We start from the raw sequence: 16,019 nt of genomic DNA on the forward strand, positions 1-16,019 counted from the left end.
CTGCTCCCGCTCTCCCACATTGATACGCCTTTCTTCCAGCAGCACAAATCGTGTAGAGTGGATCAATTTTGCTGAATGGATTTTGGCTTTTCATCAGACTCTGAAATAAGGCATGCTGTAAAGTCATTTGGTTTCTTCCATAGTATCAGCACTCAGTAGAGAATCTTAATTATAGGGTTCAACCAGGCCCTGGTCTAGTTACAGGCATCCCTCACTGTTTCCTTGGCTAGGCTGGTCCCCGTTGGTAATTCCAGGGCCGACCACAGTGGTAATGGTGGCGGCATTCCAGGAGATCGCAGCTCCGAAGGCTCATGGGAAAGGGTGGTGGGGGAAGTCTGCGAGACAGTGAATCCACATCTTGATCTCTTGCCATAAACACCCATTTCCGATGATGTTACTCTGTCACGGTCCAGTAAGCAAGTGAGGATGGGAGTGGATCTTCAAGGCCATCCCTCACACGTTTTTAGATAGTCTTCATCAGCAGTGATCACACACTTCCTTTAATTAGAATGTTATGTCTACTTCATCAATCTAGTCTGTTAGGTGGAGTCAGTGTTATCAGCTGTTTCTCCTCCAGGAAATTGACTACTTCTCTTGATCAAGACAAGTTTGGGTTTTTGGCTCCTTGTAAATGGCTGATTTCAACACACCCATGTCTCCAGATTCTTATGAAAGCAATAAACTGAAACTTCTAGTAAGATCTGCTAACCCCCCCCCGCCCACTCAGCCTGCATCTCAGACCACAGACTCTTCAGAGAGTTATGGGGTGTAAGTGGGTAAATCCCACATTACCCTTCTGGCTGGATTCCTATTGACATCTTCAGTTTTAGGTTGCTGCAGTGCGCATCGTTCAGCAGGCCCCGACCTTGCACAGTAAAAACTCAGCCCTGTTGCTTTTTGTCCTGCTCGCACTGCAGCCCAACAATGGAGCTCAGGCTGAAACAGAGTAGTCAGCAGATACTGTGTCTATAGCAGATTACTGAGGCTGGTTAGTGGATACAAGGCCTTTGTTGCACTGTTGTTTTACTGACTCGAGCTGCCTCGCCAGGCCTCGTTGTGCTGCCGGCTGTTCATAGCTGTGTCATTTCACATGAGTTGCTGTGGTGAATGGTTTTGGGCCGATAGGATACACAATAATATCCTGTATATAATATCCCAGTCTCTGAGTCTTCCTGGTCCCTGCAGAAAAATACTTGATACCAATCTCCAAACACAGAGCATGAGATAGGAGCTGAAGATTAAACACAGCAACACACTCTGGTGGCCAGAACTAAAGACATGTCTTGTACTACTTTCATGAGCCTTATTTACACAATGTTAACACAAATGCTGCCCCAGGAGTTGCCACTGAACTAACGACATCCTTTAATCATGTTAGTGCATATTATTGTCTCCTCTGATTTGTCCAGTGCAGAGACATGTGACATTCAGACTAAAATTGACTTAGAAATGGAACAATTTCTGGAAAGTCCCCTTGTTTCTCTTGTCTTTAGGCAATTTCATCAAAACAACCACACACAGATCTCCAGGCTTGTTTTTAAAAGTCTCGACTTATCCTCAGATAAACTCTTCAATTTGTTGTGGTCACTGTTTTCCTCCTCGTGCTGTTGTTGCTCTCCACGTCTCGTTTTTTTGTTTTGGTTATTGTCTGTCAGGTGTTTGTAAAAAGCAACAATGGAACAGTGCGAGCCATAAACATGAATTGTGCTTGCCTGTCTGTGAACGTGTGTCAGTGAAATGGGCAGCACTGCACTGGAGTCAGCAGGAACCGTGATATGTGGTGCTGTGTGGACAAGCCCAGCATTGAGACATTCTTTCACTTCAAAGCACCCAGAGGGTTTTCTGGACACTGGTTGAATTGGAGCTGTGGGAGGGGTGCTCGGGGGAACAGGTGCAATCCCTGAGCAGGGTAATTCCTGCTGCCATCTGCTTTCTTTTTGGGGGTCTGGGCTCTTTAAACGCCCTCTGACACGCCTCATGGCGACACACTCCCCTAGCCAGCCGCACCACGCCTCATCACCATGGCATCACAATTCGGATTAACCCCCGCACATGTGCCGAGTCAACCGTGGGGGTCTGCCTCCTTTGTGACTGAGCATGGAAGGTGGAGGAGGTGGAGGAGGCAGATACAGAGCTGCATGGATAAGTGTGTGAAAGGACACCCGCCACTTACTCACTTTTGTTAAGTAAAGCAGCAGGAGCAAGAATGAATGAAGCCATGTGGCAGGAAAACAACAGGAGAATCTATTCTCTTGTAAATGATTGATCTCATTTTTCTAATCTAAACAAAACTTTTTTCTTTTTAACAGGTATTTTAAAAACTTAAGAGTGGACAGTTAAGATGACGGCCATCGAGAGTAAAGAGGAGATCAGTGACACTGACAGTGGGATTATTTTGCACTCTGGTAAGAGGAAGAAGCTGAAATCACACCAATTAATTGATTATCAAAGTTGATGATTAATAGATAATCATTTAGATTGAGATATGTTGATAGATTTCTTTCTTTTTAAGAGGATACAGCAACACAACAACAAACAGCTGTCATTTTATATATGCAGCACTGACCTGCTCATACACATTCAACTTAGTTACAAGAACTAATGTTAGTCTAAGTGCAGAAGAAATTATGCCAGATAGTTAATGTAATATGCATGAAATAGTGGATCGTGTATTTATTTCTATGGCTGATACAGGTGCTGATGTGGAAAGATCAACCTTGTTATCTTTGTGTTTCTCTGCAGGACCAGACAGCCCCACGTCTCCACTGAAGGACCTGACCACTCACACCAGAGCCCTGAAACTGAAGCACCAGTCTCTGGAGGAGCGTCTGGAGCTCTGCCTGCTGGAGCTGAGAAAACTCTGCATCAGAGAGGCAGTAAGTAACCTCTTAGTTACAGTAGATGAGGTACAAAGTACCAAGCTCCTTTTTTTTACTGCTTTGTGATTGAAATGTTACTGTTTCTACTCTTTGTAATAAGAACTTTTATTTTGTAATCACAGGAGCTGACTGGTACACTGCCCTCAGATTATCCTCTGATGCCTGATGAAAAGCCACCATGCGTCAGAAGGAGAATTGGAGCTTCCTTTAAGCTAGATGAAGGTCTGATCCATCTGGATAAACAGGTACCAGCCACTATCACTGTTTGATATTTTCAGTGAAAGTAGTTAAACAAAACAAACGGCTATTAGCTTTTACTAAATGTCATGATGTGTCTCTATTGTAGGATTCAGAGCTGCAAGTGCTGGAAACAGACTTGGCTCTTCAGCAGCAGATTTATGAAGCAGCCCGTAAACTCTCACTGGAGAACAACCTCAGCAAACCACAGAAGAAGAGTCGCCTCCAGCAGTGCAAGCGGGTGGAGAAGAAAGTGAAGGATCTGCAGGAGGCCGTGTTCCAGCACAGGACCAAAAGCCAGTGCAACTCACCATGCATCAACATCCAATCAAGCCGTAACAAAGGTGAGGGATACTGCTGCCCCCTGCAGGAGAATGTGTACACTGCACCCATGAACAATTAAATAATGTTTGTTTTCTATATGTAGATGTTTGCCTGTCTGATGACAGCTCCCTGTCTGATGTGGTGGCCCTGGATGATGGTGAGATACATTTAAATACACATAAGTGGAGTTTATCAGTTATAAATACATTATATATTATATGTATACATCAAACATTGTTTGTTGATTTGAAATTGAACTCTAACCCCAACTTAACTGATTATATATAGTATGTGTGTGTATATATATATGTATATTTATATATATATATATATATAGTATTTGTATATGAAAAGTGTGGTAGAGTAGAAGTAGACAGTACCAGAAATCGAGAAGTTCAAGTAAAGTATTAGTACTTAAAAAACTAGACTTAAGAACAGTAGTGGAGTAAATGTAACAGATAATGAAATCAGTGACCATTTTGATCAGAGTGCTGAGTGAGCGGTTTCATGAAAACAAAAGCATACTCTGATGGCCCTGCCTCACACTGAGCCATTGATGTTTTCTCTGACCGTAGATGTGGACTCGCCCTCCCCCCTCTCTCCTCCAGTAATGGGCACTTCTTATTCAGACCCTCTCCAGCTGTCAGCCAAAACCCTGCAGTCATCTCACCATTCATCAAGTCAGCTCAGTGTGGAGTATGAGCGCTCCCCCATCCAGAACTCTCCATGGAAGGAGTCCAGTCTGGACCAGCCTTACCAGAAGGCAACAAAACCTCAGTCTGCTAACAGCAGCAGGTCCAGGTATGAATCTGATCAACAACATCACATACACAACTGTAGCAGGAAGAGTAAAACTACTATGTGTGTGTTTTTGTAGCATTAAAAAAAGCTGTGTATATGTATAGAGTTGTCTATTTGTTGCACTCTGCAGTCGCCATTAGATGTCACTAATTCCTACTCCCTGGGCTTTTAACCCTAATAGAGAAAATTAAAAGAGACTCCTGCCACTGGGTGACACTCTGAAAGGAGACCTCTCACACTCTGCCTCACTCATGTTGTCCCCCCTCCTTTGTTGCATGCAGCAGTCCAACAGGAACCCAGGTTTCTACAGAAAGCTGCCGGATCCCACTGTCTCATTTTATCAAGAACTCAGCTCTGCGTCACAACCACTCCACCAGCGCGCCCTCCACCCCAGAGCTGCACATACGTCGCCAGTATTCCCAGTCCTTCAGGTAAACCAAGTCACCATCAAATCACAAATACAGGGACACAACAAACAGCAAAACAAAGAACATACAACTCACAGAATATAAATAACAGAATAAGAAAGAGGAATACTGCCCTAATATGTGTAAAAATGTTGGAAAGACCAGACATTAAAGACAAAATACAATAAAAAAGCCCTGTAATGTTCAAAGAAAATAAAAAGCAATCTACTTATGTTTTAATTTTTTACATAACATGTTTTCTCAGGCTTCCTAAAAACAAGCCGTCTGTTGACATGGAGCGTCTCTCCTCAAACAGCCGAGGACGATCCAAGCTGCCCCAGCGCCGCTGCGTGGCTGATTTCATGGTGCGCTCTCCAGAGTTCTCTCCTCTGCGTCCGTACCAGTCCAGCTCTGAGGACAGCAGCTCGGAGCACTCGTCCTCCTCTTATATCAGCTCCCCCAGCAGGGATGGACCCAGCCAGATCCCAAAGCTCTGCCCACCGCCTTATGGATTTCACTTTGGGGCACAGAAACAAGGACACTCCAGCTTGTCCATCTCACACAAGAACAACACGCAGTCCCAGGCTAAAAACAGCTACTTCAAGGCCACCACAAAGGATGACCCGCTCTCCCCTCAAGACCTGGGCATGGGGAAGTGCATCCTGTCCTCCCCTCCTGTGGCACGCAGTCCTCAGCAAAGACAGTGGCCGGAGGGAGCATCGTCCCCATGGAGAAACCTAAAGCCTCCTCCGCCTTACACCAGGCTAGTGCGAACACCTTCACTGAAGGAGTATCCCAACCACGCTTTTAGACTTTTGCCCAGGGAGATCGTGTCAGAGGAGCTGAAGTCGTGGCATCAGAGGAATCAGCTGCAGAAACTATGGCCCAACTGCCTGGAGCAGCAAAACTCCATGAACGTCAAAACGCCCACATCACCTCACCTGCCTCCGTTTAAACAGGTTGGTACCAATAATGATCAGTGTGAAAGGATTTACAATTATGAGTCAGATTGGATTATTTAAATAATCCATATTTACACCTTGCTTTTCTAGTCTATTCTTGACGACAACTTAACTCTCCTGTCAATTCAAAGAGGATTTATATCATATATTACTTCATATAAATGACTCGAATAAAATGTTATAAATAAAAAATTCTGTACGTAGAAATAATATTATTAAAAACTTAAAAGATCTATCTTTCCAACTTTACATTTTCCCTATTGTGTAATAGGTACTCTGTGTGTATATGGGCAGGTTATATTTTATTTAAAGGGCTGTATAGGTCGTCAACAAAGACACTTAAAATTGGGAAATTCTTTTTTTAAATAGCTGGGATCAAAATGAACCGAGGGTATGAGTAAAATTGCGGATAAACAAGAGGCTTCAAGCGCTCTTCGCTACATATTTGCCATTCACACACTTTTATATGAAGTCAATTTTCTATCCCACAACATGTACACCCATTAACACACTGCCACCACAACCATCAGGAGCAAGGCTGATAAAGCTGAGTGCGGTACACTTTTCTAGTCAAGCTGCAGTTTCATATTTTCTGAGTAATAGATTTAAAACACGACGGAACATTGCGACGTGACACGATTCAAATATTTACTGCTCCACTGATTTCTGCCTTACCTTAGAACAGTGTTTCCCTATCCTGGTCCTCGGTGGGGGGACACACCCGGCACATGTGCTTCAACACACCTGATTCAAATGAACGGGTCGTTATCAGGCTTCTGCAGAGCTTGCTGACGAGCTGACCATTTGAATCAGGTGTGTTGGGTCATGGTGACCTCTAAAACGTGCGGGGCAGTGTGTCCCTGACGACGAGGATCAGGAAACACTGCCTTAGAACAAGCTGAGAAGGCACGAGTGTGTTTAACTGGTTGCAACCTGCAACATGACAACAAACGCTCAGGATGCACATTGTGATTGACTGTGTTTCCGTTGTTTTCACAGGGCTCAGGTAACGTGATTCTGCAGAGAGCTGCAGACGGGACTCCGCTGCAGTGGTTTGTTGCTGAAGATGCTGAAATTGTGAGCCAAGTGTAGCTGATATCCTCTCCCCCATGTTCATGAGGATATACTGTATTTTATTTGTTTCTATTTATCTCTGTATTTATTAATACATCTGTGGACTCACCCGTGAACATGATGCAGAACACGTGGACCTATTGTTGATTGGCACATTTCTCTCTCTCCCTCTCTCTTCTTCTAATTTATAAAGTTAATGCAAGGTGCTATTCTAGTTACTATTTATTTTAATTGTTTCCTCAGACATGTTTGAGGTGAATCAGGGTTTAAACAATCCTTCAAAAAATTCGCCATACAGTAGTTTTAAGATAAATGTATCCATTCCTAATATAATTTCAATTTCTTTTCACTATATTTATCTATTATTTAAAGTTCCCCTTTCGCCACAGAGATTGTAATACATATTTGAAAATGAATTTTATATATAGTTAAAATTTAACAAATGTCTAGTCATGACATGAAGTAAAGTGAACCTTAAAGCTTACTAGTTTCTTGTAATAATTAATCACTGATGCCTTTAATGGTGGTTTGATGAATGTTTTTACTCCAGTATGGTGTTTTTTTAACTAACCAAGTGATTGTATCAGTTTTGATACTCTTTGTATATTTATATTAAAAAGAAAATGTGACAGAGAGTGATGTTTGTGGCATTTTTGTGGGTTTTTACAAACACATGGATAAACAAACCAAAGAGCGCTCATAGTACAGTCACAGACTTTTTGACAGCATCCAGGTAACTGAATCAGATCATGGCTCAAACGCTTCGTCGTGAACCTTCCACAAGACAAAAGTCAACACGATGACACAGAAAAGCACAAACACATACAAGCAGCTGAGCAACCAGTGGCGGCGGTTCATCTGGAGACTCAGAGGATGTCTTGTCCACCAAGAGCCATTCCTGAGGAGAACCGTCGGTCAGTGTGTGTGGTGTCAAGGGGAAATAATCAAAATCACAGCCATTAAAAGGATTTGAATGTTGACTCACGTGTCCACAGAGATCCGTGCGTAGACGTTTGTACTCTTTTTGTTCTTGTCGGACTTCTTTCTCGTTAACACAGCTTTGTCCTTGTGTCTCTGTCGCAAAGTATCCAGAGAGGCGCTGCAACACAGACACGCGCGTTAATACTTAACATAGGACATCATCGACCCTCATGATTGGGTAAATATGACCCAGAGATGTATTTTCTTTTAGACACACACACACACACAATCAAATGATATGAACTCATACACCCATAAAACCTGCAGGTGCTGTCAAGATTTTGAAATGTTCCCATACATTATTATGCATTATGTTACAGCAAAGACGCTTCACAGGAGTATCTTTGCCATTTGTGAGTGACTTTACTCAAATAAGTTAGACGTGTGTAGCAGCTGATCTCTGCCTGTCACTCACAAACAACTCAATTAAAAATACAAACACAAAGAGACTCATTTTGACAGTCCATGCTGTACTTTTTGTTTTGTATTTTCCTGGTGACCACTTGTTTTGAATCCGGGCTCTCTGTGCTGGGGACGGCAGCAGGATCTGGAGGAAGCTGAGTAGCTGACTCTTCAGGTGCATTTCCCTCTGAATCAAGTGTCCTAAAGAATTCAAACAGAGTAGAAAAATAATAAGTCAGGCGATGCATGCGTGTGGTTTTAAAATATCATATATAGATCACGTACAGAATAGTCGACCCGTCGTCTACTAAAAAACTTTCGTCCTTGTTGGTGGCACAGTAACTGGACTCTGAGCTCATGGATGGAGACGGACAGGACTTCCTGCTGGACGACGCTTTGTGACCCGATCGCTTTCTCAAGTCTCGCTTTCTCTTCTCCTGCACAGAAAGAAAAAAGACAACCATTATGTTGTTTGGATGACTAGAGTTTGTTGAGAATGAGGAAGAGCAGACACTTTCCTACCTGAGTTTGGCTGGAAATGACTGACACACTGATCCTTCGACGACCGCTGTTCTGATAGGAGAAAAGAGAGAGAGGGGGAATAAGAAGTTTGATGTGATGACACTGAAAATTGTCAAATTGTCTCCGTACCCGCTGTGAGCATCTTAGTATGTTGTCACTTTCCCCTGGATCTGTGACAAGAAGAGACCCAGTGATCACTCATGACAGTCACACACACAATACTTCACACAAACAAAAGACTAAAGCAGAGAAGAAACCTGATGAGACTCTGGGGTCAAAGATGTATCTGCATGAGTTTTGCTGCTGGATCATTTTCTTGGTCTCTTGCAGTTCTGCCACGTTTCTGTCATGTCGCCTCCTCAGACTCTCCACGTGAGCAACCATGAGCTCCACCGCCCGAGTCACCCGAGCCTCCTGTTTGACAACAGGAGAGATTACAATCAAAACACTAACACATTATACATATTACACATAGATCAAAATTAGGACTTCGTAATAAATAAGTTGAAAAAGAGATTGGGTTGCCAGGTTGAGTCAAATTTAACTAGTATGGTCAAGATTTGTTGGTAATTCACTTTTCTCCTGATATCCACAGACAGTCTGTCATGGGTTTGATATCTTAAGTTGTCGCCATAGCTATTTGTACTATTTGTGCTGAGAACTCCACCAGGACTCCCTGGAAGAAGAGATCTTGTATCTCAATGGGAACGGCATGGCCAAATAAAGGGTAAATAATGTGAAGCTGTCCTTTAATGTGAACATTTAATGTGACGCTGTCAAACCCAAAGCTGGTCATGTGTTTTGTTGTTGCTGCTCTTTGGTTTCTGCTGTAAAAAGCACTGACATTATCTTAATGGTGCCATGCGTAAGAATTTTATTGACATCTAATGAAGACACTTAAGATTATAACAAAGCAAGGACTCCTCCACTGACTCCCTCTTATGTCACGGAACCACAATAGCCTTTGCATATCAGAAAGTATTGTCTCTACTCTCTAACAGCGAGAGCGTGTATTTCAAATGAGTTTTATTTTAAAGCAATTACACACTATCCTAACATACTTAAATTGGTCGTATATTTGATTCCTGCTAGTTAATTCTTCTAAATGTCACACACTGGATCTTTTAACAGTGCAGAACCATCCAGGAACAAACCTGGTGCACGGCCCCGAGGACCTCAGCCGTGTTGGAGATGCGCTCCACTGTCCCACCAAGGATGTCCAGAGAAAGCTCCAGCCTCTGCAGGATCTTACTGCGTTTACTGTCCAGACACAATCCCTTCAGTGTCTGAAAACAGACAAAATACACACACACACACAGGTTTGTCCCTAATCTGTAGTGTATCATGAAAACAAAAGTCGGACCTTCCATCCCTCTCATACCTCCAGAGTCTCTCTGCCTCTGGTCAGCTCCAGCTGAATGTTCTCCTCAGCCAGGTTGCGGGCGTGCTCCTCCGCCTGCAGCCTCTGCTTCAGTGTGTACTGGTCACAGCGGAAAGCCAGGGTAATGTGAGAGAAGGCAGTCTAGAAGCAGCAGACACAAACTCAGAACTCAGGTTGTCACTGCACTGCAAACACTTTCTACATTGGCTTTCAAAATCAGGAAAAATATCACAATTAAATAAATAGAAATGCAGCAGACACAGTGAGGAAAACAAGGCATCCATGTACAAGAGCACTACCTGTAAACAATAAAGCCTCACATCAATGTGGACAAAAACTCAGATAATTTGAGTCCTTTCTTTGCAATTGATGTCCAAAATCAGTCAATGAGAGGGAAACCAAAACATGGCTAAGGTGGTGGAAGTGGCAAAAGCAACCATGCACCTTAGTACTCACTCCAGTTGGTTTGACTTTTATCAGTTTGAACTTTTTCAGAGTGATGATGAAGTCATCAGTGCTGTTGAGGGGAATCTGGAGGCTCAAGTGAACATGTTTCCACAAAGGGGAAAGCAAAGCTTCAACATGGCTAGAACAAGTGCTCCTTCTTCAATTCTGAGTGAGAACAAGAACTTTCTAAAAGGCACTAATATATCAAACAGCATCTAATCTGCAGGACATTATGGTAAATAAGAAATAGGAGGCCTTACCTCCAAATCTTTCTCCGACATCTCTACACTGTCAGTAAAACGGGAAAAAGGTCAAATAAACAAAAAGACTAATAACAATAGAGTTGCAGGGAATGATGGTGAAAATATTGCACCTGTTGAGGCCAACGCGCTCTATGATGGATAGCTCATTCCAGCTCATGAGTGGTGAATCCTCTTGACTGGTTTCTATTTTTAAAAAAAAGGAAAATCCAGTTATGACTCATGGTTAATGTTCTTTTAAATATTCTTTTTAGCCGTTACCTTCCTCACTGTCCTCACTGCCCAGCATGGTGGACAGACTGTAACTCTGTGTCTCTGCATCCGCCTGCAACAAGTTCACAAAGTTCAATTAGATTACATTCTAGTGTGACCAGGAACAAGCAGGACGGTTGGTAGATTATTTCACTCACCTCATTAGTTGCTCTCTCCATCATAATAATCCAGACTTTTTTTTCCTCAGATAGAAACCAGATTAAATCTTCCACACAGTGAACAGTGAGGATTTACACTCTTGCTGAAAACACAAACATTAGCTCTTGTGTAGCGATTGGTTCATTTTCTCCCCCTGCCTTTCTTGTCTACTTAGAATAGATAATCCTATTATGAGATCCACAGTCAAACCAGAGTAGGACGGCCACCCCAGGAGGCTCATGGGAAGTCTTGTCTAGATCCACCCGTTGAACATATGATGCATAAACACTGGTTTGGAACCAGTGATGAAACAAGTGCTTATGAAATAAGATGCACAGTCCAACATTCAACTGAAAAAACTCCAACAGATTCCAAGTTCCTCTGACATGGGGTTATTCCAAAATGCATAAAGGCTTTTGTTTATTTTTGTTTATATAGTACTGAGTGAAAGTCTGAGGCCATCACCAGTTTTGTTTGTCATATTCTGTGAGCATTGGCATTTGGGTTAGAATAATGTCACTGAAAGTTGGTTCAAGCAGGTCTTCAATAAATCTGGATTAATAGATATTTTCACAAATATACAGTTCCACTGGTTTTAAAAGAGCCTGGGTAATGTTATTGTTCAAGTGACATATGGTAGGTCACACTAAATATTTGACACTTAAATCTGTAGAAGCTGTTTTGTTTTTTTATTTTTAAAACTGCATATATTTCCAATATTCTCTGGATGTTCCAATAAAGTGATGGGGAAATAATTGTATGGTCATTGCTATAACAAATCTAATATAAGGATAGATTTGAAAGTCTTGTTCATTGTGCTTACATTTTAAATGTTTTTTAATTCTGTTTTCTTGTTCACGTTTAGCAATATAAACCACTTTTTATATGCACTTATTTGAAATATCAGTGCTGGTGTAATTCTCAGTCAGTCATTTACAGAGCACTTTCCCACATGAAGGTGTTGTAAATATAACATTGGATGAACTGATCAACATTATCTGACTACTTTAAAGATTGAGACTAGTTTTGATCTCAAGTCACCAGTGGACTTCCACTTCTGACCTGAAACGATGGCGTGTCAGAAAAATATCTGCTGGATTAGTCTTCCAGTAAATCAAGCCAATTTGTAATAATATCACATGAAGCTCGACAATGACAAAACATCCGACTCGATTTGAACCAGGTGCCTTGTATTTGATTTCAAACTGTTCCCAACAGAAATGTTTGTAAGTTCATAGGTAAATCTATGCATCATTACCAATAGATTAGAGTGATATCATGTATACATTACATGTGTCCATGTCAGAGGGAAATCTTTTCTTGCCCTTCAAGTATTCTTTGCCTCGCTCAATGTCTAAGCACACAATTCTTGCTAATTAACCACTTTCATAAAACCAGGATATTCAAATCCATGAGCAGTCATTTGGTTAAGGAAAAGCTTCAAATCCCAGGAGTGATCAAACCTGACAAATAAAACACTCAAATTGCAAAATTTTGAAACGTCTTTTTTTATTAACAGAAAAGATGTTTAATAGAGACGCTGGGGTTTGCCCATGGTGCTCTTGATGTAGAGGGCACGCACATTCTGCCAGTTCTTCTTTAGCAAAGACACCAGGAAGTTGACGGCCAGGTGGACGTTGTACACCAGCTCATCCTCTGTCATCTTTACATGTCCGACAGCCACGGCCAGACAGAGCACCTACAAAATAACAAACACTAGTCAGAACGGATGGAAATAGTTTGTTTTGACCATCGTGGGGCATTATATACAGTATGTATGTATGTGTGTGTGTGTATGCATGTATGTATATATACATACATGCATACACACATTATGTTTGAGCAGTGGTTTAATGGGTCTTCTTGGTGGAAGTACCAAGATGCACTCGCACACTGAATTGAAATGAACAGCATTATAAATTAAATAAATCTGGGTATTGTTGAGCGTACCTTCTTCATCTGGAATTTGATGGTGGATTTGACCTCGTCCACCTTGGTGTTCAGGTTCTCATTGTGTGTGAGCAGGGAGGGGAACTTGCCAGCCTTGTTCAGCCCAGGACCCAGGATACGTGGGATCTGCTTGATCAGAGACTCTGAGGCCAGGAAAGCATCATACTTCTTGGCTACAAGGAGTGAAGACAACCAGAGCCAACTTTAAAGACCTTGTCAATTATTGGTAATCATGTATCTCAGGGAGTTGTGTTTCTTAAATTCATACCAAGCTTCTTGACCAGCTTTTTGTTCTTATTGAGCTTCTTGAGAGCCTCGATGTCCATGTGTGGCAGTTCGGCTACTTTGGCCTCGTCACAATGCTGCTGGTCTCCCAGAACGCACACGGAAAACTTTGGTCTGGGGAGACTCTTCAGCCTGTAGATTAACATCACAGCACTTTAAAAACACAGGGCCACTGCACAAGCACAGCAGAGTGAGGCTTAGAGACACCATCAACTCTGGGTTGATTTAAAAGTATTGCAATAAAGTCAAATATTGGAATATTTTACAGCTTTATACCATATTGATACAAATTGTTTGACTTTAATTCAGCCTCTGACTGAGCTTGCAGCAGCCATTCAGACATTTGTCTCCCTTCCATTGGTCTCACTAAACTGAGAACATTTTACTATTCCAAAAATTGACTATTTGAGCAGAAGAATCACATCACCTGACAAAGTATTCTGCAGCCCATATTGGCAAATGAATAAAGTTGCTGGATATACAGCCCTATAACCTAATTAATCAACTTAAGGACCTCTGTTACTATGATCATTTGATTACATTTAATGTGGCGTTTGTGCAGTGTACTATATTTGTGAAAATTCTTTTCTAATGATCAGAATGCACAACATGCTTTGTCAAACAAAGACAGTTTTTATCTCAAGAGGAATTGGGGAAAAACACATTAACCAGTGAAGCCATTTTATCTACCATTCTCCACCCTGATTTCACTGTGAAGTAGAAAAGTTCTTACCCATACCACCAACGTGGTCGGTGTCCAGCAGACCTCTTGAGTAACATTATGTAAATTGGTCGGCCTGAGGACATGAACTTACCAGCTCTGCCACTCAAAGCCTCCCCTCATGTTTTAAGACCCAGGGTAGGGGTCCGTCTGCTTCACCGCCACCAGCCGAAGCCAGGTCAGCTCAGTCAGACTACCCAGATTCATTTACCATGTCTGCCCCTGGCCTGTCTGGACTGTTTTCAAATATTATCAAGCCTCTACTGGCATTATGGACAGGCCATTTTAAAACTCAGACAGGGCTGGAAGCACACAGGGAAAAGATTGGGTGGTACAGTAAAAGGTCGAACCTGACAGTGCCGGAGAAACGCTTGTCCTTCTGGGGATCATAATTTTTCAAGCTGATCTGCAGCTCAACCGTCTCCACAAACCTGCAAACACAAGAATTAAATGAATGATTTGGTACAATACACAACAGCGATACTGTTCAAGCAATTCAATTAACTTCAGTTCACTATTAATTCAAGCTTTAGTTACATTTTTGTGTTGGATTTAAACAAAAATAGAGCAATACCAAATGAGACACCATCAAAATACTAGCAACTATAGAAATATGAGAACTTCTTACTAACATGGACAATCAGCATTTTTTAGGGCTGCGACAATTTGATTAATGGATTATTTAACACGACTATTTTGATAATCAATTACTTGGTTAGAATGATTTCCAATAATTAAAATCAGCTTTTGATTTTTCAGCTTCTTAAATGTGAATATTTCCAGATTTCTTTGTTCAATAAAAACAAGATATTAAAACAAAATGTGTCAATATTTTACAGACCAAAGAAAAACTCAATTAACAGACAAAAAAATGGACCGATCAATTGATAAAACTAATCGTTAGTTTTCTTATTGACATTATACACTCAAAAACTTTTGCCTCTGCAAATGATGAATTGTTCAGTAATTGCTATAAAATTCAAGAAAAAAAAATTGAATATTAACATGTTTAACCCAAAAATTATGAACCACACAGCAAAGTGAGAGATAAAGTAATCTACATATTACTAAACAGAATAAAGAGCAAGAAGATAGATGATAGAGCAGATAGAGCATTTGTATCTTCTGCAGCTTCGCTGACACACTTCACAAACTAGCTGATGTGAACTTACTTCCTCGGCTTTCCCACGGAGCCCTGAAGAACCTCCTTCACGGCCTCATACAACATATCCCTGGAAACCTTACTGTAAAAAGAATGAAAACATGACACGCGTTAAATGCGTAACATCCCAGCACAGCCATTCGCAGACGGGGCTTAAGTATCGACATTTTAGTTAAAAGGAAAAAGAAAACGGCGGTCAGTTTTGTGTTAAAATCTTCTAGGGGAGTTACTATAAATATATAATCTAGGATTATGAACGTAGATGGGTTCCTAAACTGAGGATGGCGATGGATTAATGTGAAGTTAACGTGGTGTCCTTCCTCCGCGGAAGAACCGGCACCATATTCGGCATTCAACTGCATGTATTCAGAAAAACTGGACTTCGAACACATATGTCACATAATATAGTAACTCCATGGGTTTAGGAACCTAACATGCCGAAAATAAACGAGGAAACACTATGTATTTTCACATATATTCGTCAAATTAGCTCTAACCTCATGATTGCGGCTGTTCCCTCCCGTGCAGCTACGCTGAAAAGGAAGTTCACCCGGAAGTTACGCAAAATAAAGACGACGGTGGTGACGACATCAAGAAACGTCAACGACCGTTCTGTGAATAAAACAAAAAATGATTAGTTTTATATTATTTTGCCACACCATTAATCGTCTTTGCACCAAATATTCGTTATAAGTGACAGGTTTTTGCATTTAAATCATTTAAATATATATATATTTCAGCTATTTCCAAAGTGTGTGACATGGCCCCCCGGTGGGCTGTCATGGTACTGCAGGTTGACTGTGTGAGATCACA

At 41.5% G+C, this 16,019-nt stretch overlaps 4 protein-coding genes across 8 annotated transcripts in view; 2 read left to right on the top strand and 2 right to left on the bottom strand.

Moving 5' to 3' along the window:
* Nucleotides 1-16,019, top strand: part of samd11 (sterile alpha motif domain containing 11) — a 1,171,052-nt gene that overhangs the window by 869,909 nt on the left and 285,124 nt on the right. The window lies entirely within an intron of this gene.
* On the top strand, nucleotides 2,319-7,104 carry inavaa (innate immunity activator a). Its single transcript, XM_044038080.1, has 9 exons — nucleotides 2,319-2,405; nucleotides 2,743-2,876; nucleotides 3,002-3,124; nucleotides 3,226-3,460; nucleotides 3,544-3,597; nucleotides 4,016-4,241; nucleotides 4,523-4,672; nucleotides 4,914-5,607; nucleotides 6,610-7,104. The coding sequence occupies exons 1-9, from the start codon at nucleotides 2,342-2,344 to the stop codon at nucleotides 6,700-6,702; spliced, it is 1,773 nt and encodes a 590-aa protein (XP_043894015.1). The 5' UTR covers nucleotides 2,319-2,341; the 3' UTR covers nucleotides 6,703-7,104.
* Nucleotides 7,326-11,220, bottom strand: si:ch211-163l21.11 (inositol 1,4,5-triphosphate receptor associated 2). The gene is made up of 13 exons (XM_044038111.1): nucleotides 11,088-11,220; nucleotides 10,939-11,002; nucleotides 10,791-10,863; nucleotides 10,678-10,705; nucleotides 9,971-10,111; nucleotides 9,744-9,875; nucleotides 8,847-9,003; nucleotides 8,719-8,759; nucleotides 8,590-8,640; nucleotides 8,353-8,504; nucleotides 8,140-8,268; nucleotides 7,670-7,783; nucleotides 7,326-7,582 (listed from the first exon to the last, which is right to left on the bottom strand). Exons 1-13 carry the CDS (start codon nucleotides 11,109-11,111, stop codon nucleotides 7,432-7,434), a joined length of 1,257 nt encoding a protein of 418 aa, XP_043894046.1. The 5' UTR covers nucleotides 11,112-11,220; the 3' UTR covers nucleotides 7,326-7,431.
* rpl10a (ribosomal protein L10a) lies at nucleotides 12,581-15,786 on the bottom strand. 2 transcript variants are annotated; one of them, XM_044038131.1, is made up of 6 exons: nucleotides 15,704-15,786; nucleotides 15,217-15,288; nucleotides 14,395-14,475; nucleotides 13,307-13,455; nucleotides 13,039-13,211; nucleotides 12,581-12,787 (listed from the first exon to the last, which is right to left on the bottom strand). In XM_044038131.1, the coding sequence occupies exons 1-6, from the start codon at nucleotides 15,706-15,708 to the stop codon at nucleotides 12,617-12,619; spliced, it is 651 nt and encodes a 216-aa protein (XP_043894066.1). In that variant the 5' UTR covers nucleotides 15,709-15,786; the 3' UTR covers nucleotides 12,581-12,616. The 2 variants fall into 2 exon arrangements, with proteins under 2 accessions (XP_043894066.1, XP_043894068.1); XM_044038133.1 differs by lacking the exons at nucleotides 14,395-14,475; nucleotides 15,217-15,288; nucleotides 15,704-15,786 and adding an exon at nucleotides 14,057-14,311.

Source organism: Solea senegalensis, linkage group LG11 (genome assembly GCF_019176455.1).
Source record: "Solea senegalensis isolate Sse05_10M linkage group LG11, IFAPA_SoseM_1, whole genome shotgun sequence".
NCBI lineage: Eukaryota > Metazoa > Chordata > Actinopteri > Pleuronectiformes > Soleidae > Solea > Solea senegalensis.

Excerpts from the sequence above, each read along its gene's own strand:
- si:ch211-163l21.11 (XM_044038111.1), bottom strand. The coding sequence starts at position 11,111 with ATGATGGAGAGAGCAACTAATGAG. Across the intron at positions 9,876-9,970 it reads GAGGCAGAGAGACTCTGGAG|ACACTGAAGGGATTGTGTCT; the intron begins GTATGAGAGGGA and ends GTCTGTTTTCAG. Across the intron at positions 8,505-8,589 it reads TCATTTCCAGCCAAACTCAG|GAGAAGAGAAAGCGAGACTT; the intron begins GTAGGAAAGTGT and ends CTTTCTGTGCAG.
- rpl10a (XM_044038131.1), bottom strand. Across the intron at positions 14,476-15,216 it reads TCCGTGGGAAAGCCGAGGAA|GTTTGTGGAGACGGTTGAGC; the intron begins GTAAGTTCACAT and ends TTGTGTTTGCAG. Across the intron at positions 13,212-13,306 it reads AAAGCTGGTCAAGAAGCTTG|CCAAGAAGTATGATGCTTTC; the intron begins GTATGAATTTAA and ends CACTCCTTGTAG.
- inavaa (XM_044038080.1), top strand. The coding sequence starts at position 2,342 with ATGACGGCCATCGAGAGTAAAGAGGAGATCAGTGACACTGACAGTGGG. Across the intron at positions 2,877-3,001 it reads AACTCTGCATCAGAGAGGCA|GAGCTGACTGGTACACTGCC; the intron begins GTAAGTAACCTC and ends TTGTAATCACAG. Across the intron at positions 3,461-3,543 it reads CCAATCAAGCCGTAACAAAG|ATGTTTGCCTGTCTGATGAC; the intron begins GTGAGGGATACT and ends TTCTATATGTAG.